Source organism: Miniopterus natalensis, chromosome 17 (assembly GCF_054644295.1).
Source record: "Miniopterus natalensis isolate mMinNat1 chromosome 17, mMinNat1.hap1, whole genome shotgun sequence".
NCBI lineage: Eukaryota > Metazoa > Chordata > Mammalia > Chiroptera > Miniopteridae > Miniopterus > Miniopterus natalensis.
In genome coordinates, this window is record NC_142097.1 from 45,097,859 (window position 1) to 45,124,774 (window position 26,916).

The window sequence follows — 26,916 nt, forward strand, 5'->3', positions numbered from 1 at the left end:
GTTTCACAGCAGCTATTGGATTTGACCAGAAAGTGGTCACATGACCCCCCTCCTCCTGCTGGTGGTGAGGGAGACACACAGATTGCAGAGGCTGGAGGGAGGGGTGGGCCAGGAAACAGCCTGTCTGACCTCTGCCCAGACCTTACAGCTCATGCCCAGTGGGTGTGTCCAGCCCGAAGCTTGGACTTTTCTCCCTGACCCTCCCTCCCTCCCTCCCTATCCACTCTGACCTCTGACAGCTTCCAGCATCTCCACTGGGCACACCTATTCCAGGCCCTCACAGAACTGTCCTGCCACCCTTTCAAACTCCCATCCACGGTGGCAGATGAAGCCACCACTGTCTCATCCCCAGGGCCACTGCAGGCTTGCTCTGCTGACCGGCTAGGCACACCCCAAACACCAGCCTGAGCTCTTGGGGCCTCCCAAGATACCCAGAGGCATGTTCTGGCATGAGGAGTGTCCAGGCACCTGTGCCTCTTCCCCCACACCCAGGGTTCAGGAGGAATCAGCTCGACCTCAGAAAATCCCACTCCTTTTCTTACTCATTTCTAGTTGGCAGGCTACCCAGTGCATAGAAATTACAATAAAAAGTAAAAAACAACGTGTGAGGCCTCAAAGCCAAGGCAGCTGTGGTTCCTCCCAGGCCCCACATGGCCCCTCAGCAGGGTCTGGAGCTGGAGCCCACCCCCGTCTCCAGAAGGGAAGCCAGGTGCACACACCGGACAAAGCGATGAAGGCCCTGGGCTCTCATGGGTCACCTGCTAGGTCCACCTGCCTAAGGCTCCAGGGGCCAGGGGGCCACTGTCATCTTTTCTGCTCCTTGAAAACAACACAAAGTATCATGAAAACCCAACATGCACGGGCTCCGGCAAGGACACCGAGCCGTGCAGACCCAGGGGAAGTGGCGCCCAGAACACTGCCGTTTGCACAGAGGCCTCCCTGCCCCGGCCCCCCGCCCCCACTGTGTTCTCGCCGCAAGCCTGGCACTGAGGGCCAAGGAGCTCCCACAGCAGCTGACTGCCCGTGGAGTCTTGGGTGCAGGTTTAGTTACGGGTCTGTTCCTTCATGACCCCCAGTGATGGTGGTTTGTTGTACAGGGTCCTGCACCACCTTCCTTCAGGTGTCTCACTTCAACCCCCACTTCACCAACCACCCGAGTGGTGTCCTTTCTTAAATCTCACAATTATGTGGGGCGCCAAGGAGAGCATGGAACAGAGCCATGTGACGGGCAGGGGGTACACTCGGGCTGCTCTCTGACGCCTGAGGACGGCATTGCCGTCCCAACCCAGGTCTCTCAGGCCACAGTGTTTGTGGTCAAGAAAGGTGTTTATTAAGATTTTCTACAACACCCGGAACGGAGACAAGTGGAATGTGGAGTAACGAGGTCTGCGGCCAGGGCTGGTCTCACAGCCGTGAGCTGGGACAGGTCAGCACTAGACGGCACCACCCTCACTCGGCCCCCACAGCTGCATGGACCCACTGTTTCAGAACACGGAGGGGTGGTCACGAGGAGTCCAGTGGTGACCGCGGTGAGCTTGGTCACCCGGACAAGAGCTGCGTCCATGATGGCAGAGCCCACTCTGGGAAAGGATGCAGTGAGACAGCCTCCAGACTGCCACTTAAGCATGACTCGGCACCCACTGAGCGCCAGGGTCACCGCGGCCCAGCCACGGCTGCGTGAGACCAACTGACCGGGAGGATGGCAGCCACGTGCGAGTGCTCAGGCCTCCTCTAGGGCCCCGGGCAACTGCTTGATCTGGCGGCTGTGGACCACACGCAAGGCACCCCCTGCCGCCTGGCGGAGCTGGGTGTCCAGGGCACTGCGGAGGTCATTGACCTGCACGTCGGACAGGGGATCGAAGCTGATGATGACGCCCTCGTTGGGGGCCGGCTCCCCGTCTGCGTGAGGAGCCACGTGCCGACGTCTCCTCCTCAGGTCAGCGCCCACCTGAACTTTCAGGTCCCGGTTCAGTTTGGAGTTGTCCGGCTTCTGCGCCCCAGGCATGGCCTGTTTGGGCCCGAGCTCAGGGTCTGGCCTCTGCTCGGGCTCTTGGATGGCGGCGTTCTCCATGGGAGCAGGCGCATGCTCCCCGCCCACGTGGTCCCCACCAGGGTCGTCCTTTCTTGCCTCTGGGTAACCTCCCTGACCCCTGGCAGAGACGGCTGGGAGTTCCGGCTGATGTAACACAGCCTGGGCCAGAGGGGCTGCTCCTCCCAACCTGCTAGGCAGGCCTGCAGGTCTCCGGTCTTGGCTCACTTGCTGGGGCTTCACGTGAGGGTCCCCGGCCCCCACCCCCTCTCCCCGTGCCCCGGCCTCCTGAACACCGGCACCAGCGGCTGCCGCCTCCTTATTGGATTTGTTCCTCTCCTGAGAGCCTCTGCTAAGAATGTCTAGACTCTGTCCAGCTGGGCCCTCAGCATGATGCTTCTCTGGGCCCCTCGGAGCCCCAGGGAGGCCCGGCTCTGGGGCTTGATCCTGCACAACAGCCACATGATGCTCAGGGCCCTGCTGGCCTTCCCTTGGTCTGGCCTGGGCTGCCCGGGGTTCTGTGTCCACACCCCCGGGAGGATCGGCTGGGGCTCTGCCTGCAGCCCCCTTGGGCTCCTCCAGGGAGTGCTGGCTGTGTCCTTGGGGCAGAGCTGCGGGCTGCCCAGGAGCCCTGTGCTCAGGTTCCAAAAGCTGTAGGGGGGGATGCGCCACGGTCCCCCCATTGTGGGCCTCCTGCTCCTTACTCCTGGGTGCAGCCACCCCCAGCTCGGCTGGTGCGTCCACTGCAAGTGAAGAGACAGGTTTAGCCACAGAAATGAGCAGGAGCCACAGACACTCGCCCAGAGGGACTCAGGCCAGAGCCACCCACACACGGGAAGTCGGGGGACGTGGCTTCTGCCTCAGGAAGCACCCTCTCCCCGGGCCTTCCTGCCGCCCGGTGCACTTGCCATCCTCGCCGTCCTGCCGCTGCTGGTGGATCTCCTTGTGCTGCTCCTCAATCACCGCCAGCAGCTTCTCCTGCTGGTCCAGGAGGCGCTTCTGCTGCACCTGCTGCTCCTTGATCACCTGCAGCAGGACCGCATGGTCCAGCATCTCCACTCTGCCGGCCTCTGGGGCTGGAAAACACCGTCAGAGCCCGTGCTGGGCCTCGGCAAGGACACCGGAGTTGCCTGCAAGGACCCTCCCTGGATGCCCTGGGGCTCTCCTCGGCCCCCTGCTGGCCAGTGAGGCATCACGAGCAGAGGGGCTCCCAGGGCTGCTCCCAGGGCACAGCCAAGCTCTGCAGCCTGGCAGCGGCTGCCCTGACTGGCCTCACACTGGCCTGTGGCTTAGACATCCTGGAAGGGCCCCAGGTACCCTAACTCACGGGGTACCTGCCAGAGCGGCACCCGTGTGATCTGGGCTGGGTCACTTAAGCTAGAAGCCATTTTGAAAAGACTGCTGGCACCTACAGAACATTCCCTCCAAGGGGAGCGTTTTGAAAACAATAGAACTGTCTCGCTTCCCAGCAGAGAGAGCAGCTGGGACCTCCATGGGACAAGGCCACAGCCAACACGTGGGGTGTCCCCACACTGCTCCTGGTCCCGCCCCCCAGGACAGGGCTGAAGGCGGCACAGGAGGAGCTTGGCAAATGGAGGGGAGGCCAGGGCAGCAGGTGTGGCCAGGCCCTGCTGAGCTGTCCACAGTCCCACGCAGAACATGGCCCAGGGGAGGCCTGAGGCTGAGCCCCTGCACCTGCAGCAGCCTCCACATGGAAGGGGAGCCCCCGTTTCCACCCAGTGCTCCAGCCTGGGTGCGCTGCTCACTGAGGGGCCCGGTGTATGGGACATTCACAACGTTTCTCTTTAATAAGACGCGCTGACGTGTGACTGCGCAGAGCTGTCCAGGGGGCAAGTCCACACCAGAAGGAAGCGGCAGGTTTGCAGTGGGACAGCCAAAAGCCCCGCGACGCCCCGCCTGCCAGGCGCACAGGACGTGCTGGCCGTCCTCCCAGCGGTGACCTGGGACCTGCCTGAACGGTACAGGGTCAGCCTTCTCCCAGGGACTGCAGGGGTTTCCTGCAGGTGGCCAGTGCAAGGACGTGCAGGTGGTGGGCCTGTGAGGAACACACTGAGGCCGACCACAGGGAAGACGGGGGGCAGGGACCCTCAGCCAGCCAAGGCGCGGCAGCCTCTGATCCCTACCTGGCACCCCTCAGACCTCCCGAGGTCATTAGAACGCCTGCTTACGCAAAGCCATGGTCGTGGATGGGGTCAGAAATCCACACGCCTCCCTTTAGGTGAGGGAAACACACAGACCAACCAGCCACCTTGGCCGTGGGCCGCCCTGTCCCCCTGGGCACCCATGGCTCATGACCATACACTGGCCGGTGCTACGAGGCCGGCCCTACATGCTGCCCACACCACCCGGCCCCGGGCAGGCTCTGGAGGAGCCGACCCCACTGCCTCGCTGGCTCCTGGGAGGACCTGCCCCGCGCCAGTGCCAGGAAGGAGAAGCCACACACGAGACAGACACGAAACGGAGTGGAGGTGACAAGCTATGCCCACAGCCAGAGCCCCTGCGTGGCCACCAGGACCACAGGGACCAGCCCTGCAGCCGGATGGGAGCCACCCGCTGTTACTGCACACGCTGTGTTAACACCAGGCACGCGCATGGCAGAAGTCACACGTGACCCCCGCCCCTGCTCTGAGGCGGGGCCTTAAGCGACTGGCACTCACAGACTGTCCCCTAGTGACTGGAGCCGCCACAGGGCCAGAAGGACCAGGGTGTTTGTAAGAGAGGGGCCGTGGCCCGGCGGGGGCTGGGGGCCTCGCCTGCCCTGCTCCCGGGCTCTGCCTGTGCAGGGCCGTGACGGGACCGTGGCCGCGCCAGCCCTGCCCTTCCACACACGCCTCTCGATTCCTACCTGCGACTATCTTTTTGATTTCAGCTGCTCATCCCAATGAGAGGCATACGGAGAAAGGCAGAATAGGAAACCGTGAAAACGCTCTTTCCAGAAAGAAAAAGAGAAAGAATCACATGGGTTTAGGGAGCAGAGTCTCAGGCCTGGAGCCAGGACACAGGGAGACTAAACCCAGAGACAAGCCGCGCGGAGAAGCTCCTGAGGCAGCGACCGAGTCAGGGCGCCCGGCACCGGCTCCGGCAGCCGTCCCCACAGCCCGGGAGCAGCTCAGGACGGCCGGTGCATCTCGGGACCCGCCCTGCATCGCTCACACCGCTCTGGGTGACGGCAGAGCTGGGAAGCACGCGGCAGAGCAGCAGGCGGAGGGGAGAAGAACCGGGGTGGTGCCCGAAGAGGAGCTGGGCGGCGGAGGGGGGGCCTGGAAAGGTCCCCCAAGATAACCTTGGCTTCTCCCCAGCCCCGCTCGCTGGGGTCTGGAAGGAAGGGCGGACGTGCCCTGGGCCCCAGGAGGGTGCAGTGAGAAAGCAAAGCCCTTACCCTCCAGCTTGCTGCCGGCATGGTCCCCGGCCTGTCCCTCCGCAAGGTCTCCGGCCTGGCCCCCGGCTTGTCCCTCTGAGTCCCTCTGCCAGCGAGGCTCTGCCTGCTGCCCGGCCCCGGGGGCTGGCTTCCCACCTGCACCACAGTGAAGACAGGTTCGCAGGAGACTCAGAGGAGGGGGAACAGGAGGGGGAGGAGGGGCAAAAGGTGGCAGATGTTCCCTAAAGTTACCCCGCGCTCCGCCCCCTCCCCTGTCAGCACCGTTTATGTTCAACCTGACGATTACCAGGGAGGTAATAAAAACATATTTAACAATCTCCCAGGCCGTGGCAGCGAGCCAGCCTAACTACCCGGCCAATTAGCACGCACGCCCCGTCCAGCCTGCTCTCAGCCGGCACTTAACAACGCGGTACCTGTCAAGCGCCTGGCGGGCCGTCCCCGTGTGCCCGGACACACGGGAGCAGCGTGGCCCCTGCCGTTTAGTGGCCTGGCAGACAGCCACATGACAAGCCCTACAGGAGCCGTGGAGCCACTGGGCTCGCTCCCTGCAGGGGCTGGGGGCTGCCCCCCTTGCATGCCAGCCTCTCGGGGAGAAACCGCACACAGCCCACCGGTCATTCCCGCACCCTCCCACGGGCCCTCCAGGCCCACCCAGGCCCACACCTACCTGGCTCGCTCTCCACCGGCTTGCCCACGGCCCCCGGGGCCTGGTCTGGCATCGGGATCCCCTCCATTCTGTCCACACCTGCCCCCAGGGCGTCCTGCCCCTCGGGGAGCACTGCCTGGGGCCCTGGGCGCAGATCTCTGACCACCGGCTCTGGCTCCTCCTTCACAGGCTCCACAGCCCGCTGCCCATTTCCTTCTGGAACCTTAACTTCAGGGAGACCCCCCGCTGCCTCCAGGGCCTGGGCCTGTCCGCGTCTCTCCCTCCCTGAGTCCGGCAGAGGTGGCACCACCTGGCCCTTGCCCCCTGGAGCCTTTTCGCCCGCGTGCTGGGATCCGTGCTCTCTCTCCGCCGGTGCTTCCCGGTCCTGACCCTGGTCCACCACCACCTTGTCGTGAGGGACGGGGGGCTCGTGGCGGTGGGCCTCCCCCATGGGCACCGCCACACCTGGAACACAGGGGACATGCTGGGGAGCCCGAGGAGGAGGTCCTGGCCTCCACCCCAGGGCTGAGAGCGGAGCTCTGGTGCCCGATGGTGGTCCCAGGCTGGCAAGGCCACCTCCGCAGGTCTGACAGCTGTCCCGCCGAGGACAGATGTTTCCAGAAAATTGTAAGACGGGCAGCAGGAACCCAGCTGCTCTGGCCGGGGCAGGACAGCCGCCTGACGTGGGGAAGGAGGCAGAAGGGCCAGACGGGGGAGGGGGAGGGAGGACCCGTGGCCCAGGGAGCCCCAGCCCCCGTGCCCCCGGCCCGCCTGCACCACCTTGCCCGGGCCGATCCAGCTGCGCCTCCTCCTGCTTCTCCTTGGCGGCCTCCCGCGGGGGCACGTCCACCGGGCCCTTAATCTGGGCCTGCTCTACCTCGTCCTTCTCGCGTGGCAGCTTCGGCTTCTCTCGGGCATCCGCAGCCACGTCCACGGCGGGATCCTGGCCTGTGGGCACAGACCCGCTAGCTGGGCGGCGTTTCCACACGGCCGCCCGCCCACCGGCCCGGGCCGGGCAGGTTCCCCTGCTCTGTAATCACTTCTCCCAGGCGAACGGCGGGGCCTAAGCGGTTAGGTTTTTTTCCTGTTCAATCATTAGCGGCTAAGTGGCACAGAAAACTGTCATTTTTCATGTGTATTCATAACAAAAATGTCAAGATGAAATTTACACCTGACTGCGCGCAGAGGAGCAGCTCTCCGTGTAACACGGGCCGCTGCCACCAGGTGGCAGCACAAACCCACCGTTGGAGGGGCTGCGGGGGGGGGGGGGGTGCGGGGTGTGGGCTGCGGGGTGCAGGGTGCCGGGTGCGGGGCTCCAGCCGCGTGTAGGGCGAGAGGTGCTTGTGCCTTTGGCAGATGGACTCGTAAGCCTGCCAGCCCCTTACCGCGGATGGTGAAAACCAGTATCGAGAGGAAGACAGCGAAGCCCACAGCCGGCCGAGCCGCACCCGCCTCCCGCAGCACCTCGCAACCACGGCCATCCTCTCCGCACCCTCACCCACAGTCCTCGGGAAGGGGCACAGGGTGGCCCACGGAACTGGGCGAAAACGGAGCCTATTGGGAAACCATCTCCACGTAAAACACTTCGTGTCAGACGATCGTGTGTTTCATCCAAGGCCAGAAGCCACCTCTGCTCTCTGAGAAGCCAGGTCCCCAGGCCCGAGTGGGGACCGTGCGGGAGCACCCACAACACTCCAGTTCAGACGGGACCCGTCACCTCCCAGGGGAGAGGATCAGCGAGGAGATGGGACCTGCCAGCCAGGGAGGCCCTGTCACGTGCGGTGCAGGGACGGCCCTGCCGGCTGGATTCCAGGGTCTAACCAGGCAGCTGGCTCACAGGCCGGTGAAAACATCCTGGGCTCTGCCATGTAATCAGTGCCCTGCAGACGCCCATGCACCAAAGAGAAGCGCCCTAAATCAGAGGTGTCTGTCGAGCAGGTTGCGAGTTAAGAAAGGGGGCCGGGAGGGCATGGGCCAGTATGACAAACAGAGAGTCTCTGCTCTATCCAGGGCCAAGTTGCCTCTGGAGGTCAGTTCTCAGAAAGGAACAAAATTAGCAGCCATCCAAGGTGACGGCTGAGGCAGGCTCCGTGTGTCTGCCAGGCCGGGCAGTGACCACGGCAGGAACTCACGAGTCTTCACCACGCAGCAGCCACCTCGGGTCAGGACCCCGCACCTCAACGCTGTCCACGGGGACGGCCACCACACTTCCTGAAGCAGAGCCAAGCTTCACTGGGGACCGTTTGCCGGCAACGCCTCTTGGCCACAGTAAAACGGACATAAAACTTCAAACAAATAACTGAAAACAGCCCGCGCTCCGCCTGGCTCGGCTTCCGACGGCGATGTGACCGCGGGTTGCAAAAGACAGGAAGTGCCTGTGTGTGGTTGGTGGTGCTACCCCCGGTGAACAGGGGCAACGAGGTGTGGACAGGGCTGCAGGGGAGTGGGGCTCTGGGCCCCTTTGTCCTGCGAGGCTGGCAGCTGTGGGGCTTGAGAACAGCCAGCAGAGGGCGCCCCAGGCTGGCACAAAACCTGGGGCTCCCAAAGGTCAGCGCTGGCCACCCCGTTGTTCCCCAAGGTCACTGCCCAATTCACTTGTCCCCTAAGTCATCACTTCCAATTACCAAAGCAAGACTCGCCAGCAACCACTGGCCAAGGTCACCAGAACCCAGAAATTCTGAGTTTATGCCCCTCTGCCAGGCAGCAGTGGGTCCCACGCGCCTGGGCAGTCCGGTGGTCATCGGCCCCCCTGCACACTGAGAATGGTGGTGACGGGACACACTCACCCTGCTGGAGTGCTCCCGGCAAGGAGCTCCCGAGACAGCAGGCCAGTGGCTGGGTGCCCACCAGACACTTCCCGCATCCAGTGGGGCATCAGTAATTCTCTAGTCCTGGCCCAGGGAGACAGGGCTGGGGGCTGCCAACACCCGTGGTCCTTACTCTGCCCCTGGGTGTCTCTGGGGCAGCTAGAGCGGGCGGCATGGGGTGAGCACCTGGGAGGGACGGGCGTGAGCCCACCTGTATCCACACACAGGGACACACGGCCACCTGCAGGCCTTCCTCCCATCAAGCAGGCACCCAGAGGCCCCAGCCTGGCACTTCCCCACAGAGCAGGAGCAGAAGCACAGCAGTGGCCCCCACCCCCTGATGCAGAAAGAGGGCAAGTCCTACAAGGGCCATGGGCCAAAGCTGCTCCCCAACACCTCGGACGGGGGTGTAGGTGCTGGAGGAAAGGAAGGGGACAGCCGTGGTCCCAGGAGGCAGCCACCATATTTCAAAATCTGCGCCCGCCTGCAGCCCCCTAGGGTGCTTCCAAACATAAAATAAGGGCCTACTTAGCCTTTTCTAAGTGGGCAGCGGCCTCGTGAGCCTTCACGGGCTAAGCACCTCAGCCCTCACTGCTCTCCACACTGCGTGCGCCTGGCTCTGCGCTCGCTGAGAGTGTCCCCACTGTAACTCGGGGGCCAGTGAGGAGCTCTAAGTAAAGCCGGCACCGTTTTGCAGCTGAGAAGCAAAGAGGCCAGTAAGCCGATCACAAGGCAGCGGCAGATCCGACAGGTACAGGGCGCGGGCCGCACAGGCCGGCTCTGCTCTGCCGAGGCAGCCCATCAATTACGGGGGAGGCCGGGGCAAGAAAACAGAGGGCGCGCTAAAAACACTCGGCTGAGGCTCCGAAGGCCATGTGTTCTCCCACAGCCGTGTGAGTAAATGGGAACCAGATGTGGCCACATGGCTCCAGGTGAGCCAGCACCCGCCTCCAGGACAGGATGCAGCTGCTCCGCCGGCTGGCTGCCGGTGCTGACTCACGCCGAGAAACCCGCCGCGGCACGCCACAGCCAGCTCAGGAGGGAGAGCCGGTGCCAAGGCCAGTTCTCCCGGGGGGTACCCAACACACGGGGTGGACCCATCCTGGGCAAGGGATCCAGCGGGGTGCCCACAGGGTGGGCCCTTGACATTGCCTCCCTGTTCGGGTGGACTTTTTTTTCCGTCCAAATCCCTGAATCCTTGCAACCCACCACAGACGCCCTGCAGCTCCTGGCACGTAGGATGCTTCCTCCGTGAGTCCCACCATTCCCAGGGGTCTTCTCTGCAGGAAACCCACCAAGGGAGTATCTTTTCGCCAGCCCTGCGGGCCCAGGAAGGCAGAAGGGAGCTCGGCCATTCCTTAGAGGTCCGACAGCCCGGGAGGGATAGCCCCCCGCAGGCAGGGGCTTCTCAAGCACAGGAGATGAAGTCCCAGGGCCACAGCCGCCGCTGCTGGCACCCGAGCACATCTGCGCCCTGGCCCACCCTTCCATGCAAACTCTTTTGTCAGTCACGGTGGGAGGGGAGACCTTAGCCGAGCTCAGAAACCATCCTTCCTGCATTCCACGGGCTCGGCCATAGACGGGGTGCCAGGGGCCTTCCCGGGGGCCTCAGCCAAGGGAGGAAGTGAGGTGATCACTCCACCAACAGGCAGACTGACCAAGAGAAGACTGTGAACAAGTCACAAAGCACAGGAGCCTGTGTCCTGCAGAAACCTGGCTGAAATTTACATCCTCGAAACTAACAAACAGTTTATTACTTGTTAGCCCACTAAATAGGGGTGTGGCGGTCTCGGCCCTGCTGTCCCCCATCCGCCATCTGTCCCCTGCACACAGGTGGCTGCCCGCCCCTCTCCAAACAGGATGGAAGCAGCTGGGCAAATGAGACAGCCTGGGACACGCCACCTGCATTCCCATGACCCCAAGGTGTCGCTGCAGGGGCACCTCCCAGAGGGCTGCAGGAGCTGGGGGGCCATGGTGCACCTGAGAGCCACGTACCTGGGAGCTGGGCCACCTCTGCCTTCTTCCCGCCTTCAGCCTCTTTGAGCCAACTGCCGGGGGCTTCCTTTGCCAAATCCAAGTCCACAGGGTTCTCCTCGCTCACGGACAAGGTGGTGATTGTGCTGACCACCAGGATGCCCAGGCCGACCCAGAGCACCACCTGGATGACACAGAGAGCCCAAGAGCAAGAGGAGTCACGCAGTCCCCGGGCCCCCACCTTTCCTGGGGAGCAGGGAGGCATGCGGGCGGAAGCCCCCTCGCTGAGCACAGCAGGAGGGCCGGGCACAGCGCTTGAAGGCCTGACTGCTGGTCCATCCCGCCTGCTGGTCCATCCCACTGGCCACTGGGAGATGTCGTCCCCAACTGATCAACAGGACGGACCATCAGCCACTGCTCGAGCCCCACTGGCAACGGGGAAGGGGGTGGGGGTACAAGGGGAGCCGGAAGAGAAGGGGGGGCTGTAAGAGACACTCCCAGTGCCTGCTGGCTGAGACCCAAGGCCTGAACGTGGGAAACCGGGGCCACATTTCCGAGTGTGTCTCTCAGAAGACACGTTCCTCAAATCGCTAAGGCAACGTGCTGGGAAACAGGCAGAGGCTCACGCAGGGCAGCCACGGTCAGGGCCGCTCTAGAACCGCTCACGATGCAACGGCCCCACATTGAGTTGAGACCTTCACCGCCTCTGCCCTCGCAGCCGAAGGTGGTTAATGCAGCTCAGCGAGCCGTAAAGCAGCACAGCAGAGGCCCCGTCCCCTTGAGTCTGAGCCCACGGGCGTGTCGTGTCCAGGCATGCACACGTGCACACTCACGCTGGACACCGTGCCGAGAGCTGGCATCGGGCTCAACAGGCTGACCGGGCCCACACTAGACACTGCAGGGCCTGCCCCTCACACCACCGCCAGGGCCAGGGTGTGAGACCAGGAGAGGAACTAACATTTGAAAGGCACGGCCTCCCCCTCCTCAAACAGCAACAGGTAGAAAGCCCAGGGAAGACTGAGGCCCCAGGATCCCAGCCGTGCACGTGGCCCGCACTCTGGACACGGAGCCTGCGTAGGGACAACCAGGCCCTGTCGCTGCGCAGGACGTCAGAGGACATGCTGTGGGTCACGAGGGTGGACAGACTGACTCGTCCTAACTTCGCCTCCAGCTTCAGTGAATCCCAATTGGGCCAGAACACAAAAAAGTGGGAATTGTCTTTGTGAAGAGTGAGACCAGCTGACTGGAACATTCGTATGGGAAATAAACCAGCAGGACCGTCCAGAAGTGTTATCAATGGAAGCGAAGGGGAGGGGACAGAAGGGAGCGTGTGGGAGCGCGTGTCCTGTGCGAGCACACAGTGATTATAACACTGCGGAGGCCCTGCGACGAGACAGGTGGCCTGCGCGCTAGAAAAGGAGGCCCAGACGCGGCCCAATGAGGCCCAGACACGCACAAGGACGGGATGCCAGGGAGCAGTCACGTCTCGCACGGGTGAGGACGTGTCTGACCACTAGGAGCCTCCTGGAAAGACATGGAGCACAACTGCTGTTCACTCACACGAAGACAGAGGACAGATCAGAGGCCTCGACCGGTAAGGTCGTGCAAGAAGCAGAGGGGGGAGCTTTTTCACGTAACACTGGAGCGGGAGGGTCTCTCTAACTGACGTCCTCTCCCAAAAAGAGTCTGATCGACTAAAACACTGAACCTGACCGACTGGGAGAAACGCCCACAACCTGGCGGGCGACGCGCTTCCTTCCCCACTGTGAGCGGTTCCCAGACGTCACCAAGATGCCTCTGTGACTGGCCGGGCTGATGGCCGACAGCACCCCACTTACGGCTGCTGTGAAAGCTGATAAAAACGCGCGCGGGCCCGGCTGAGACGCTGCCGCAGAGCCCAGGCAGCAAGCCCCGAGGGGCAGGCCCGGGACATGGGCGCAGGGGCGGGGTGCTGAGCGCAGGGTGCAGCGGGGTCTGGACTAGCATGAGCACAGGGTGGCCCCAGGGGTGAGGGGCTCCACTCCTGGAGGAGGGTGCCCCGTCCTGCGTAGCGTTCTCCCCAGGATAGGGCCTCTGCCAGCTGTCTCAGCCCCCCAGAGACTGGCCACCAAAGGGTCAGCAGAGAACTGAGAGATCTCAGGCGATGGTGACTCCCTGAGACCTGCAGAGGTCGTACCCAAGGAGTGAAGGCAAAGCACAGGCAGGTTGGCGTCACCGGGACACAGGCCTCTGCCGTCCTGCCTGCTGCAGGGAGAGTCCCACCAGAACCTCGACGGTCGTCACAGGCCACGTCCACAGGCTGCCAGGAGGCGGGGCCAAGGGACAGGAAGCCAGGAAACCGCAAGGATCCGTGTAAGTAAATATTGACTATGTGAAACCGTAGTGTCTTGAGGAGTTTAAAATATATGTAAAATTAAAACACATAAAAACAATAGCACCAAAGGCCGGAGGCGGGTAAAAGGAGTTAGCATAGCGTGGGATCCGTGCCTGGTCTGGGAATCAGTAAATAACTAACTTACCATCAGCTCTAATAAGCCAGGCTTCCTATTAAATGGCCACGTCTGACACCAAAAAACATGCGTACAGAGCGAGCAGAGGAGCAAAGAATCAATACTCAAAACGCTCGATTTATCCAAAAGGTAGAAAAAACAACGAAGAAAGAACAGATGGGACAAATAAAAATCCAAGAGTAAGACAGAAGCTTTAATCCCCCCAAAATCAGTAATTACACCAACCGTAAACAGTCCTAAATGCTCCTATTAACAGACTGGATGAAAACAAGACAAGACAAAAGCCAACCATATGCTGTCATAAGAGACACACCTCAAGCAGGCGGGAGAGCAAGAGAAGCCGGAGGAGCCGCTACACTGTAGACAGCGGCCGGAGGAGCCGCTACACTGTAGACAGTGGCCGGAGGAGCCGCTACACTGTAGACAGTGGCCGGAGGAGCCGCTACACTGTAGACAGCGGCCGAGGCCGCGGCGGCTACACTGTATCAGCTGGCGACTCTGGGAGAGAGTGTTTCCAGAGACAAAAGGGGGCGTCTCCCGGCCTGTCTGCAGCAGCGGGAGACCGGAGGGAGACTCCATCGGGGTCCCCAGCAGGATGGTGGGTGGGGTGTCCTCAGGAGGGGTGAGATTGAGGCAGGGATATGACACGGAAGGACCACATTTGGGGAAAAGCTGTTTAGTGTTTGATGCTGAGAAGCTGGTGCGACACCCACGCCAGGCCCAGGGACCTCGCCGTGCACACCTGCTAGCGCTCGGGGTGGCCCTGCCGTGCGGACCCTCACCCTGGCTAACCCTAGCGTCGCCCAGACCCACAGGACACGGGACCGAGTACCTGTGTGCTAAGCAGCCGCAGTTCACAGAAGCCAAGAGAGAACAGGGACGGATGCAGGGGTCCAAGGAGGCTGGGGGCACTCACCTGGGAGAAGAGCGTGTTCTTGTGAACCTTCTTGTAGATCATAGCCGGGCAGACAAAGCAGATGAGGCTCCCCATGGTCGCGCCCGTGAGGCCTAGGATCGTCTCCACTGCGGGCAAGAGACAGGGGGGTGACGCCCAGGGCTCCGGGAGGAACGGAATTTCACCTTCCAGCGAGCATGGTGAGCCGGCCGGCCTGGCATGGAGGCTGATCCAGGCCCGACCCTGGACGCCAGCCAGGAGCAGAGCCACAGCCTCTGCGCCCACGGGACACTCAGGACTGCAGACTCAGCACCCGCACAGCTGCGGCTGCTCCTTCCCGGCTACAGCATCTCGGGCAGGTTCCCTGTTCTGCGCCCCCATTTCCTCACAAACGCCGCCCGGTTCGTCGTGGGTGAGCCTCGCTGAGGCAGCAGGAGCGTCTCCCCAGGCCCCCCAGAGTGAGGCCTAGCACTGCTGCTTGGACGCCCTGCAGAAGCACCAGGGAGGCTTCTCGGTGGGAAACCCTGAGGCCGGGCTGCCGAGCGCCCACATGCATCAACGGCTGCGGCGAAGAGGGGACGCCCGGGCCGAGGCGGTGACCGGGACCAGCAGGCCCTCCCACTCACCGTTGGGGATCATGATCCCGCCGACCATGGTTCCAAACACGACCGAGAGGGTGAGCGCCTTGAACCGCAGGGGGGGCATGTAGCCCCCGGCAGCAAAGGTCCCGTCTTTCTGCTGCTGAGTGGACAGAAACACAAACAGGAAGGTTTTGAGACGCGGCTTCCCCACCGCCCTCCTGTGAGCCAGTGCCCGGGGTGTGCGGGACGCCCAGGCCCGTGAGGCCCGGGCTGCTCCCCGTGGCAGCAGTGGGCATAAGCTCTACAGCCTCGGGCCGAAAGGGCAGGGACAGGCCCGGACCTCCCGCTGCCTCTCTGGGGAAGCAGCAGCACAGCGGGGAGGCCCCGGCAACAGGCACAGGCAGGGCCTGGCTCCGTGTGAGTCAGTCCGTTTGTCCCGCTGCCGTCTCTTTTCTCCAAAGTTGGATTAGGAAAAAATCCCTATTGAAAGATTTCACTTTGGCAAGGAGAGTTCACCTAGCACTGGCTGGAGAACAAGAAACTAGCAGAAGCCACGAGGAGAGAGCACAACCAAGCCGGGAAAGTGCACATCCCGGTTCCAGACCGTCAGCAGCGGGAGCCTCACCTGCTGCTCGAACAGCAGAGTATTCAGGGCCTGCCTGCAGGGCAGGATCATCATGGGGAAGCCCACAGCCACCGACATCATGAAGCCCGCTCGGATCATCTGGGTCACCAGGTTGGAGGGGAAGTGCATCAGCACATTGCCCGCGATGGTCTCGGTGAAGCTCACGTAGCCGAAGAACCCCACCTGCGGAGGACAGCGCGGGGGGCTGTGCTGGGCCGCCCCTCCCCGGAAGGACCCGTGGGCCCCTCACAGCAGCCTCAGCGAGACCCTCGTGCCTGCCAGCCTCCCGGCTCGACACAGGTCCTCGCTGGTAAGAAGGGTAAATGCCCAAAGGGGAGGGTCCCATGAGGCGACTCATGGGGAAGGGCACCGAGGACACGGAGCTCTTGTGTGGACAGAAGGAGCCAGGGCCCCATGTGCCCTCCACGTGGAGGGCAGGATTTCATGTGGTTTGAAAGCCCAGCCAGGGCACTGCAGGGTAAACCGTGTCCCTGTGGGTGCAGACGCTTGGTTGGCGGCAATCTTCACGGACCGTTTGTAAACACAACAAGAATGCCGAGAACAAGAGGCTCGGGTACCAAGCCAGGAGCCCAGTGCACTTATAACCTGGCGATGAAACAGCCAACGGGGTATCACGGAGAATGGGCACCGGCTGTGGCGGCAACTCCTACTGCCCACCCCCAACCCCCTTCTGGGGGAACCAGCCGAGGCCCAGGCAGCCAGCCCAGCCATCCTGGGACGGAAGCACCGAGGCCGCCGGGAGAAGCAGTCTCAGGGTGGCCCGGGTGGAGCTGAGGGGCAGGCCTGCCTGCGACCGCCGGGCTCTGGGACACGACGCAGGGGTCAGAAGCTGGTCCCTGCCAGGGACTGTAAGGAGCTGCCACCGCCTGTGATGCGGGAGCGGGGAGAGGGCGAGCGGGGTCCTACCATGACGTAGAAGGTGGTGACCACGTTGAGGGAGGAGGCGAATATGGAACTCATGGTTTTCACCGAAGGCTCGTCCAGGCTGTCGTAGGTGGGCAGGACCTGACTGTGAGAACAGGTGGCTTCACTCAGCAGATTCGAGAGACAGGCCCCAGCCCAGAGGCCCCAACCCTTCCCCTCCCGCCACGCTCGCCACCACGAAACTCAGGGCCTAACTCGGGGCTGAGCCAAGATGTTGCAACCAGGGGGAGGGGGCCTGGGTTGGTGCCCGGAGCCCTCCCCACTCGCCCCTGCAGACACTTGACAAGTGCCTCAGAGCGAGAGGCCGTCTGTCCTGCTGAAGCAGGAGCGTGACCACTAACGGGGAGCGCGCCGGTCGGAGGCGGCGTGTTTACAGGGGAAGCAGGAAGCGGTTCAGAGCATTGCTGTCAAAAGACTGGAAAGTTAAACAAACACAAGCAGCCTGGACGCCCGCCCATCTCTGTGCCTCGGAGGCGCTCGGAGCCGCGGACAGGAGACGGGAGAGGACAGAAAAGCGGCTTCTGCCCCCCAGCCCTGGGCCAGCCGCGCAGTGCAGCTGGGCAGGGAAGGGGTGGTCCACGCAGGCTCTCCTGCGAGAGTCAGAAACGGGGGGGTACGAGGTCCGAGGGCAGCCCCGGGGGCAGGGAGCTACGCTGGGGATGCCCAGACAAGAAAGCAAGGGGTGGTGCTGTGCTGAGGGTGGTCACTCTGCTGTCCTGTCTGCTGTGGTCCCCGTGGGGCCCAGAGACATGGCCCCAAGGCCCTTGGCGGGGGCCTGTGAGGACAGGAAACCGTCATCGATCCAGGACAAGCACAGTAGTCAGTGGAGCCAACCCCCAAGCCACCTTTAAAAAGTGAGGTGCACCCTGGTCGCCATGCTCAGTGGTTAGAGCATCAGCTCTCACACTAAAGGGTCACGGGTTCGATTCCTGGTCAAGGGCACGTGCCTGGCTTGCAGGTTCCATCCCCAGCCCTGGTTGGGGTGCATGCAGGAGGCAACCGATCAACGTGTCTCTCTCACATCGATGTTTCTCTCTCTCTGCCCACCCCCCACTCTCTAAAAAAAAAAAAATCAATGGAAAAAATATCCTCGGGTCAGGATTAACAAAAAGCAAAAAAAAGCAAACTCGAGACAGAAGGGACAAGGGGCAGCCAGGCACCGTGGAAGGCGGCCGCCGTGTCGCCAGCTGTAAAGGGGACACTGAGCAGCAGGCGGAGCGCGTTCCGGCGGTGCCGGGCTGCCAGGAGGGACGAGGTAGGAGATGGAGCTTGGATCCCGTGCGGGTGTGAGCACACAGGAGGAGCTCATTCATGTCTCACTGGTCTGCACTCGGCGGGGCTGTGCCCACGAGAGCGACGGGGGGGCACTGGCAGCCCGGCACACCGATGGTCTTTTCCCGTCCGCACCCGGTTCGCACCTCTTTTGAGTGGTTACTGGCTCTCGCCATTGGGCGAAGGCGGCGCTGCTGGAGCTGTGGGAACAGCCTGGGCTACACTCAGAGCTCAGAGCCCCTCGCTGGGGGAAGGCGCACGAGCACGCGTGCACTCACACACGCGCGTGCGCACACACACACACACGCACACAGGCACGCGTGCACACGCAGACACACACTCACACACGCACTCACGCACACAGGCACGCATGCACACGCAGACACACACACACGTGCGCACACACGCACATACATGCAGACACACACGCGCACACGCAGACACACACACACACGCACGCACACGGGCCTCTGACAGCACCCAGAGGCAGCCTGCAGGCAATGTTTATGCAACTTCCTTTTAAATACTTTCACACAAACAGCTAACTTCTGGCAAAATGCTTGGGACTGTGGATCAGATGGTTTGGGCTGCTCGGTGCTCCCACAGCCAACTCTTCTCGGGGGGATTTGGCAAATGGTTCTCTCCCCAGTAGTGCCGGCAACATATCAGGAATAAAGTCAACTTCTCCGTGTGAGAGATGTGTGAACACATAACCGTCTCCCTCATGGCAGGGGGCAAAGGAGACAACTGAACAAGATGGGGCTCTTCAGGGGTCCGCGGCCCAGCCTGACCCCACCCACCCGGGACACAGGCCCCCTGGGCCCGGGGCAGGCGGTACTTACGACTGGCAGGCAAAGGACATGCCGAAGATGGGGATGCAGCGGAAGACACCCTCCCAGCGGACATAGCTGACCCGCCACAGCCACTGCCCGCCGAAGAGGCCGTGCTTGAGCGAGGACAGCAGGATCTGCGAGAGGAGAAAGAGGCGCTCGGGGACCCGCCAGTCCCGCTCCGTGTCTCAGCCCACGTGTGCCTGCCGGGGTCCCCACCGTCAAGGTTCTCTGCCCTCTTCTAGGCCACAGGCTGGCCTGGCGCGGCTAAGAGGAGCACTGCTGCAGGGCCCGCCTGGCACTCAGGGCAGCAGCCTGTGCAGGGGCCCCTTAGCCCAGGCAGCGGGCAGTGAGGCCACCAGTATGCCCACTCCACTGCCTCAGGGACAGGACAGTCCCCCCCAAACCGGGCAGGTCCTTCCCCAGCCCCATGAGGAAGGGCTCAGGGAGGGCTGTGGGTTGCTTTCACAGTTGGTGCTCACGGCCAAGGGCCGCTGGGAACGTGCACCGGTGCCCAGTCCTCTGAGGAAAACCAACAGCAGTTACTTCCCGGTTCTGCTCCCCAGGAGAGATCACCCTGACCTTGCCGGTGGACAGGCAGGCCTGGGCTCAGGGCCTGGGGCACGCTCGGTAAAGACCGAATGTTCTGAGCGCCCACGGCACACAGGTCCTCCCGTCCAGTCGCTTAGAAACCTCACAGAGAAAACATCCCGTGAGCACACGGGGCACCAGGACCCTGGCCACACCCACCTGAGACTCCACCCGACAGGAGGCACATCTCACCCTCCCCTCCCCAGCGCCCGCTGTGGGCCCCGCAGTGGCCCTCACATCACTTCCCAGGCTCTTAGCTCCCTTCCGGTCGTCCCCAGGCAGCAGTTGGCGGACAGACCAGCCAGCAAGCGCCGGGCACTCACCACGAACATGAACGCGGTGTAGAAGAGGAGGGCCATGGCGCTGAAGGACTGGATGGAGGCCATCATGTTCCGCTGCAGGCTCAGCGGCAGCACGATGCACAGCGACACCGCGAAGAGCAGCAGCACGCGGAACTTGCCGGTCACCTGGGGGCGAGTGCGATGCTGGGCGGGCGCCACCTGGGGGTCCCCGGGGGTTCCTGCCCAGCGCCAGGACTTGAGCCCCCCTGTTCCCGCAGGTCTGAGGGCGTCGCACAAGCATGTCCAGACACCAGACACCCGAGAGGGTCCCTACCTGAAACCCGAACAGCGGAGCAAAGAAGTTGGACCCCAGGTCACCGATGACGACATAGAAGGCGATGCAGGTCCCCAGCATCAGCCCAATCATGCTGCGAGGGAGGAAGCCAAGCGGGCTATTAACGGCATTTCACAGGGGTCTGTGGTCTCCCCGTGGTCAGAGCCGCCCTCCGCCGAGGGCCGGGCTCGGGCTGTGTTCACGGTCCAGCCCCTGCTGACACGTCACCCAAAGACCGGGCTGCGTGAAAGGTGCAACTCTGCACACGCCCAGGACCTGGGTGCGTCTGTGCAGCGCAGGGTCCGAGTGGAGTAAAGACCCAGGGCCGCAGTGCTCTGCCCCACGGGGCTCTGGCTCTCCCCCCGCAGGAGCTCCGAGGCTCCCTCAGGGATACAAAGTTGCACTGCGGGATACAAAGTTGCACTGCGGGATACAAAGTTGCGCTGCGGTGGCCGACAAGCCACAGGACCTGTGCTTCAGAAACGTGGCCCTGGGTTTAGAGGCCTGAGAGGGCAGCTCCCCAGCAACTCTCGGGGCATAAAACTTTACTACAAAGGGGGAAAACCATGACGTTTCCAATTTAATGCCTCAGCGACAGTGCAGGGCTGGGGCACCAGCTCCAGGGCCAGCCCCCAGGGGTGATCCCGCCGAGGGAGGGCCGCTGCACTGCGCTCCTGTTTTCCCGTTTTAATTTTCTTTTAACCTTGACGCAAATTGTTCTAAGAGCACAGGACACTGAACTTTCAAATACTTAGTAACACTTCAGAAACACACCCTCAGTTACCGGCTGATCCCAGCCCAGCCGCCCCGAAGCCCATGCGGTGTTTCCCCTCAGCTACAGGTGAGCCAGGACAGAGGAGCCCCCGCCAGGGGGCACCGCCTACCTGGTCTCCACCAGCATTTTCCCGGCTTTCCCATAGGCGTGAAACGCTAGGGCGGAACAAAAAGAGAGAATCGGTCTCCGTCCAGTCCCGCAGCACGAGCACATTGGTGACGACGCCCCAGGTAACAGTCGTGAAAGGCAACGTGACAAAAACCCTGGGTCTGGCGATTCCCAGGTGTGAGGGAGACATATTTTTATTTTGGTCCCACACTTTTGTCAGCTCTGCGATCAACAAATGGAAACCACATAAAACTAAAACAAAGCAAGGAAAGGCAGGCAGGCTGGTGCTTCACACAAAATGGGAGGGAGGGAGGGAGGGAGGGAGGGAGGGAGGGAGGGAGGGAGGGAGGGAGGGAGGGAGGGAGGGAGTCGGTCCCTGCACTGTACCTGTTTCCCCACACGGCATGCAGGAAGGAACCTGCCTGGAGTGGAAGATGCTGGGGACAGAGCTGAGAGGGGCCCGTGGGCGCAGTCACCTCAGCCCAAACACCCAGTTTTCACAGCTCAAACCACAGGGCCTGGCTGGGGTTTGATGTTCCCTGTCTGATCTTAGATTTAGAGAATGCTTTCCAGCAAGCGCTCTCAGGCTGGCCCCCTTCAAGGTAGGCAGTGAAGGAGCCTGGCTGGTGACCGGTGCGCCTCGCACGTCCTGCAGCGGACAGCGGCATCGGTCCTTCCTTCCTGACCATGGAAATGCTTCCAGCAGAGGAGAGCTTAGGAGCTGACTGGACAGCTCACAGTGGCCCAGGAACCCTGGGCCTTAGGAGCTGACTGGACAACCTCACAGTGGCCCAGGAACCCTGCGACCCCCCACGGTCCCGTGGAACGAGGGCAGAGGGAAGTTCTGGTCTCCCAGAAGCAACCAGAATGGGGTGTATGTGACAGGAGGGCCCCAGCTTCCGGCCTCATGTCACCCTCACCAGGGTCAGAGCCCCCTGGGGAGATTTGGGAAGCAGGAGGCATGCAGGCCATTGGCATGAATGACTCCAAAAAAACACTTGTCCTTACTCTCAAATCACTTAGGAAGAGGGAGCCGCCAAAAGGAAGAGAGCCCGGCACCAGGCTCAGCTCCGCCGGCTGCAGCGGCCTGCGCCTGGTGAAGGCTGCGCTCGGGCTCCCTCCACCTCCCCGGCTGTCGGACCCCTGGGCGAGACCCACATCTCAGGGGCCCCTAACAAAGCCTGTTTGCATCACAACCCAACCTGAACCAGGCACAGACCCTTGGCACAGGATCCAGGTCAAGATCAAACGGAATTTCAGAAGCTGGGAGCTCCAGAGGGCGAGCAGCAGCCTGCGGCCATGCTGGCACCAGGAGGAGGCCCATGCCTCCGGGCGACAGCCAGGGCCATGGGCAGCTGACGCTGCAGACCGGGCCTTGGGACACTGGGAGCCCTTGTTTGGTGCCCAGGACATCATAGAAGGCCACTTGATTGTTCCCAACCTTTTTGTCTCTGGCGGTGGGAACTGGGCCGAGGTCAAGCAGGAGCCCCAGGCAGCCACGTGGAAGGGTGGCCACAGGCAGCCTTACTCTCCTCAGTCTTTCCCATCCAGCCAAACCGGTCTGCCCTCTCAGGGACTTTCCAAGAATCATCAGACAGCTGTCGAACGCCAGGACTACCCAGTCTAGGGTCACCCGCCCACTCTCAGGCATCGCGGGGCCTGGCCACAGGAACCTCGCTGTACAGAGGCCCTCAGTGGGAAGAAAAGGGTCACCCCCGGGCCCCAGCCCTGCGGATGAAGGAAGGGCCACCTGGAGCACATTTCATCCCAAGCTGAGCCAGGTCTCCCCACGGGTCAAGTTCAGCCGGTAAATTTCACTTCCTCGGGTGACTTGGACAACAGCGAGTCTGACAGAAGGAAGCATCTTCCTTCCTGAGGTCAGGGCAAACCAGCATCTGGAGCCCGTGCAAAGCAGACAGACCGGAGGAAACCAGAGGCCGGCCCTAAGGGTCCTGCAGGCCTCATCATCCGTCTGTCCCTGGAACTCTGTGCCCCACTTCCTCTCCGTGTGGCAGCTGCCAGCTGAGGGCCAGGCAGGCTCCCCAGGAGGGCCCGGTGTCCCGGCTGCACGTGGGCTGGGGGAGTCTGGGGCTTTACCTGGAGGCCAGGAGTTTTCCCCAGACAGGCACAGGGCAGCTCCCACCCCGAGTTTCCCAGGAACGGAGCTCAGAGCTGCAGGGTCCCGAGGTAGCGCAGGGAATGCAGCCTCAACTCGGTCCCGGAGCCGAGCTGCCCAGGAAATGTTCCCAAATGAGAGGAAGCAGAAGTGCAGCCAGAATCCAAGGACAAGGGAAAGAACCGAAGGAAACGGAATTGCAACCAACAGCACCAGGAACACAGAAGCCGCGGGGCAGATGCACCCCATTTTGGTTGCTCCTGGGAGACCAGAACGTCCCTCTGCCCTCATCCCCCAGTGACAAGCCTGCTCCCGTGTCCTCCGGGACACTCGGAGTGGGACAGGAGAGCATGGCACTACCAGACAGCTCCGAGGATGCTCTGGGACCCAGGAGAGGCAGGCAGTAAGCAAGTCCACAGAGAGGCGGGGCTGCTGGTTCTGCCTGAGCCTGGAGGGGGGCCTCTCTGTGTGTATTTGCTTACAGGCGAGGCAGGAGAACCAGGGTGGGAGGGAGGTGCCACCTCAGACGCTTTTCTATCACCTCAATTTTGAAGCATGTGACTATAGTAACAGTTTTTTAAAACTGCATTAAATTTAAAAATAAGGAAAACAATTGCCACTGAAGGAATGCTGCCTTAAGAATAAAGTGGGAGGCCCAGCCGGGGTGGCTCAGCGGCTGCGCATCGACCTGTGAGCCAGGAGATCTCAGTTTGATTCCCGGTCGGGGGCACGTGCCCGGGTTGTGGACTCAGTCCCCAGCAGGGGGCGTGCAGGAGGCAGCCGATCGATGACTCTCATCACTGATGTTTCTCTCTCCCTCCCTCTCCCTTCCTCTCTCTGAAACCGATAAAGACGTATTAAATGAACAAATAAATAAGGTGGAAGAACGTGACTGGGCCAAGGCGAAAGGCCCGCCGCGACCTAGAACACCGCGCTTCTTCAGGAGGCATTAAGGCCCTCCCCGGGCCACATCCTCACCCAGGCCCGCGTAGGTCCTCCGTTTGCTCAGGCTGGCGGCTTTCACCAAGAACATGCAGGACTGGTGCGTCATCCAAGAGCAGAACGCCAAGAGCAGGGCCCCCAGCACGATGCCACACTGGAGGGTGAAAGAAAAAGAGACACTGACAGCATGAAGCGGGCCTGGTGTCCTCACCGCACGCAGTGAACGCTTCCAAAAGCCCCTCCATGGCCCTCGCCCACCCCTGCAGAGGCAAGGCCCTGTCTGTGGGGGCCGCACGCTTTGTCTGGGTCGTAAGACCTGTGCGTGATCCTGAAAGAGCAGGGACCACCTCCCTCCCCGCCCCTCCGAGAGTCCGAATACGGGCTCCACGCGTCCCTCGGTTCTCTGCACACCCCGCCGTGTGCCACCTCCTAGCCACCCGGATCAGCAGCTACGAGTGGTAAGAGTGTTCTGGAAGGAAGAGATTAAAAATGGCATTTACACCTTTCTTATACGTTAGACAGACATGTCCCATCCGACCCAGCAACCACGCTCCTGGGTATGCACCCCGGAGATGTGGAAACGTGTTCACGCAAAAACCTGTGCACCGACGTTCACAGCAGGCTTCTCCGTGATCCAAAAACTGAGGAAACAACCTCCTGGTACCTGCTGGAGCTGAACGCATACATATCCTCCGATCCGGCCCTTTCCTCGGAGGTAAATTCCCCACAAAAGGCAGACAGAGTCGGACCCTGTGCGTGTGTTCATAGAGCTCCAAACAGGACACGCCAGGTGTGCCCGGCAAAGGTAAAGGAATACACTGTGGTACATCCATACAGTGGAACGCTAGCCAGACATTAAAACCGGGCATCGCACACCTCCCTTTCCACGGAGCTCAGAAACAGGCGACACTGACCTCTGGGGCCAGCAGCGGGCAGCGGACCCTTCACGGGGAGGCCGCGGTCGGAGGGCTGCGGGCAAGGTCGCGCTCCCTAATTCGAGAGCTAGTTACATGTGCTCACTCACTTTACGAAAATTCATCAGGACCACACCTAAAATACGTGCACGTTTCTGTATACACATTATACTTCAATAAAATGTTAATTTTCAAAACAAACACCAAAATGACTAAAACCAACCAACCAAAAAAAAAAAAAAACCACACAAAAAAAAAAACTTTTTAAAAATGACTTGTTTGTCACACACTAAAATTACACACACCCCCCTAAGCTGCCCCCTCGCCTCCCGCTATGCTGCAGCCAGGGGCTCCCCTGGGAGGAGATGCCGAGCCCACGGGACAGCGGCCGCCCTTAACTTGGCCGGGCCCTCTGCACAGGTGACCATTGCCAGTCCTCGGCTCACTAGGCTGTGAGCTCTTGCTAAGCAAGTCAGCCTGGCCATGTTTAAATGCCCGGGCCGGGGCCATGTGACACCCCCCCCCCCCCCACACACACACACACACGGCAGACACTCAAGTCCATGGACAGCCACGGTGGCACCTCCCACACAGGCATCAAGGCTGGCAGCGTGGGAGGTGCAGATGGGCAGCCAAACAACTACACGACCCAGGGTGCAGTTCCGTGCCAGGCAAGTCGCAATGCACACTGGGACACGTAGTCCTTCCAGAAACGCCCAGCGCTGGCCACCCACCAGGGATGCTCGATGCCCAGATACAGGTGTTGCCCCAGGGGCGTGAGGAACTGCCAGCCAGGCCTCCCACAACTGCCTGCATGCCACCATCCTCCTGCCAACATGCCCGCCAGCCACGTCAGACGCATCCTCAGGCAGACAGGCTGCAGGGCTCTAGGTGGGGGACCGAAACTTTTTTTTTTTTTTTTTTTTGCAGTTTTTACCCAAAAGACGCTAAGTGTGAAAAATGCAAAGTGTCTGTTAATCTAAAATTAAACTACTGGGGCTCATTTTCAGTTCCAAAATGACCCTCTTATTTCCATTTTCCTACCTATTTCATTTCATCACATAAGACTCCTCCACCACCCCTCACCCTCGGGGGCAGGGGGAGCAGCAACCCTCCCCTCCCCGCCAAACGCACCGAATGCCTATTTATTTGTGGGCTGTTTAAACAGAAGCTACATGGAGCCACAGATCGAAACGGCGACTTTCTCTCAGGCGGCATTTAATGTCGGATGCTACTGATTTTAAGGGCTGAGGCTTGTTTCAGTGTTTGCATCGGCCTCTGCGGACTGCGCGGCCCTCCGCTGTGCAGTCTGGCAACTTTGTAGCCGCCGCGTAGCCAGCGCCCCCCGTTCCCCGCCTGGAGGGCTCGACCTGCCTGCTTCTGACCGCGAGCGCGGTGGGGTCGGAGTTTTTTTAAAAAAGCGATAAAAGTCGCACTGACCCCTCGGATCGATCATTTTGCTTCGCTACACCTGTCGCTCTGTCTGAAGTTACTAAACGTGCGGGACGTGCTGCCGGCGCCAATGCTGAGCTCCGGGTGCCGCCTGCAGACCCCGGGGCGGAGCGCGCCCACCCAGCCCTGGGCACGGGGGGGGGCAGAGGGCGGCGACCGCGGCCCGCGGACTCACCTGTTTGAAGCAGAAGGGCATGGTCAGGACACTGACCCCTACTATGCTGTTCACTATGTTCATGATCAGCCCCCAGTTGGAGGCGGCGGCCGCGGTCATAGCGCCGAGTTGGGGGCCCGGGAGCCCGGGTGCGAGACGCCGGGACCACCGCGGGGCACGAGGCGCTGACGGGCACCGGGGGCTGCCTGGAGGAGGCGGCCTCGCGGGAAGGCGGCGGGGCCGTCAACCTGCAGACCCCGCCAGGCCCGGCGGCCGCCTCATGGCAGCGTCTCTGGCTCACTCGCTCCCGCCGACCGCCGCCGTGGCCCGCGCCCAGACCCGGAAGAGCCGCAGGTGCCAACACGGCACACCTCAGCCCGGCCGCGCCGCCGCCGCCGGCACTCACTTCCGCCTTCCGCGGGCTCCTCCGCCCGGAAGTGACGACACGGGGCGGGGCCGCGAGGGCAGGAATGGGCGGGTTCCTCTAGGAAACCCTCCGGGCTCCGCGGGGCGGGGCCTCGAAGGGCGGGGCTAGGCAGGTCACGGACCAATGAGAGTGAGGTGTTGCCGTGGGGGCGGGGCTGCAGGCGGGGCCTGGGGCCCAGGAGCTGGGCACCTGTCTAGGTCTCCCCGCTGGCCTCCCGCGGAGCTGGGCTGTTGAACCCCACCTTGCAGGGGCGGGAGCAGTAGAGATTCATTCGCCAGCAGAGCCCCGCTCCCGAAGGCCAATGGAGG

At 62.1% G+C, this 26,916-nt stretch overlaps 1 protein-coding gene across 1 annotated transcript; it reads right to left on the reverse strand.

The window, feature by feature from the left end:
- Positions 1 to 1,312: 1,312 nt before the first annotated feature.
- SLC38A10 (solute carrier family 38 member 10) lies at positions 1,313 to 26,523 on the reverse strand. Its single transcript, XM_087826409.1, has 16 exons — positions 26,203 to 26,523; positions 23,698 to 23,815; positions 20,605 to 20,650; positions 19,721 to 19,814; positions 19,429 to 19,572; positions 18,527 to 18,651; positions 16,395 to 16,497; positions 15,468 to 15,650; positions 14,888 to 14,999; positions 14,283 to 14,389; positions 10,878 to 11,040; positions 6,856 to 7,023; positions 6,097 to 6,540; positions 5,430 to 5,564; positions 2,938 to 3,105; positions 1,313 to 2,772 (listed from the first exon to the last, which is right to left on the reverse strand). The coding sequence occupies exons 1-16, from the start codon at positions 26,299 to 26,301 to the stop codon at positions 1,721 to 1,723; spliced, it is 3,261 nt and encodes a 1,086-aa protein (XP_087682535.1). The 5' UTR covers positions 26,302 to 26,523; the 3' UTR covers positions 1,313 to 1,720.
- Positions 26,524 to 26,916: the final 393 nt, after the last annotated feature.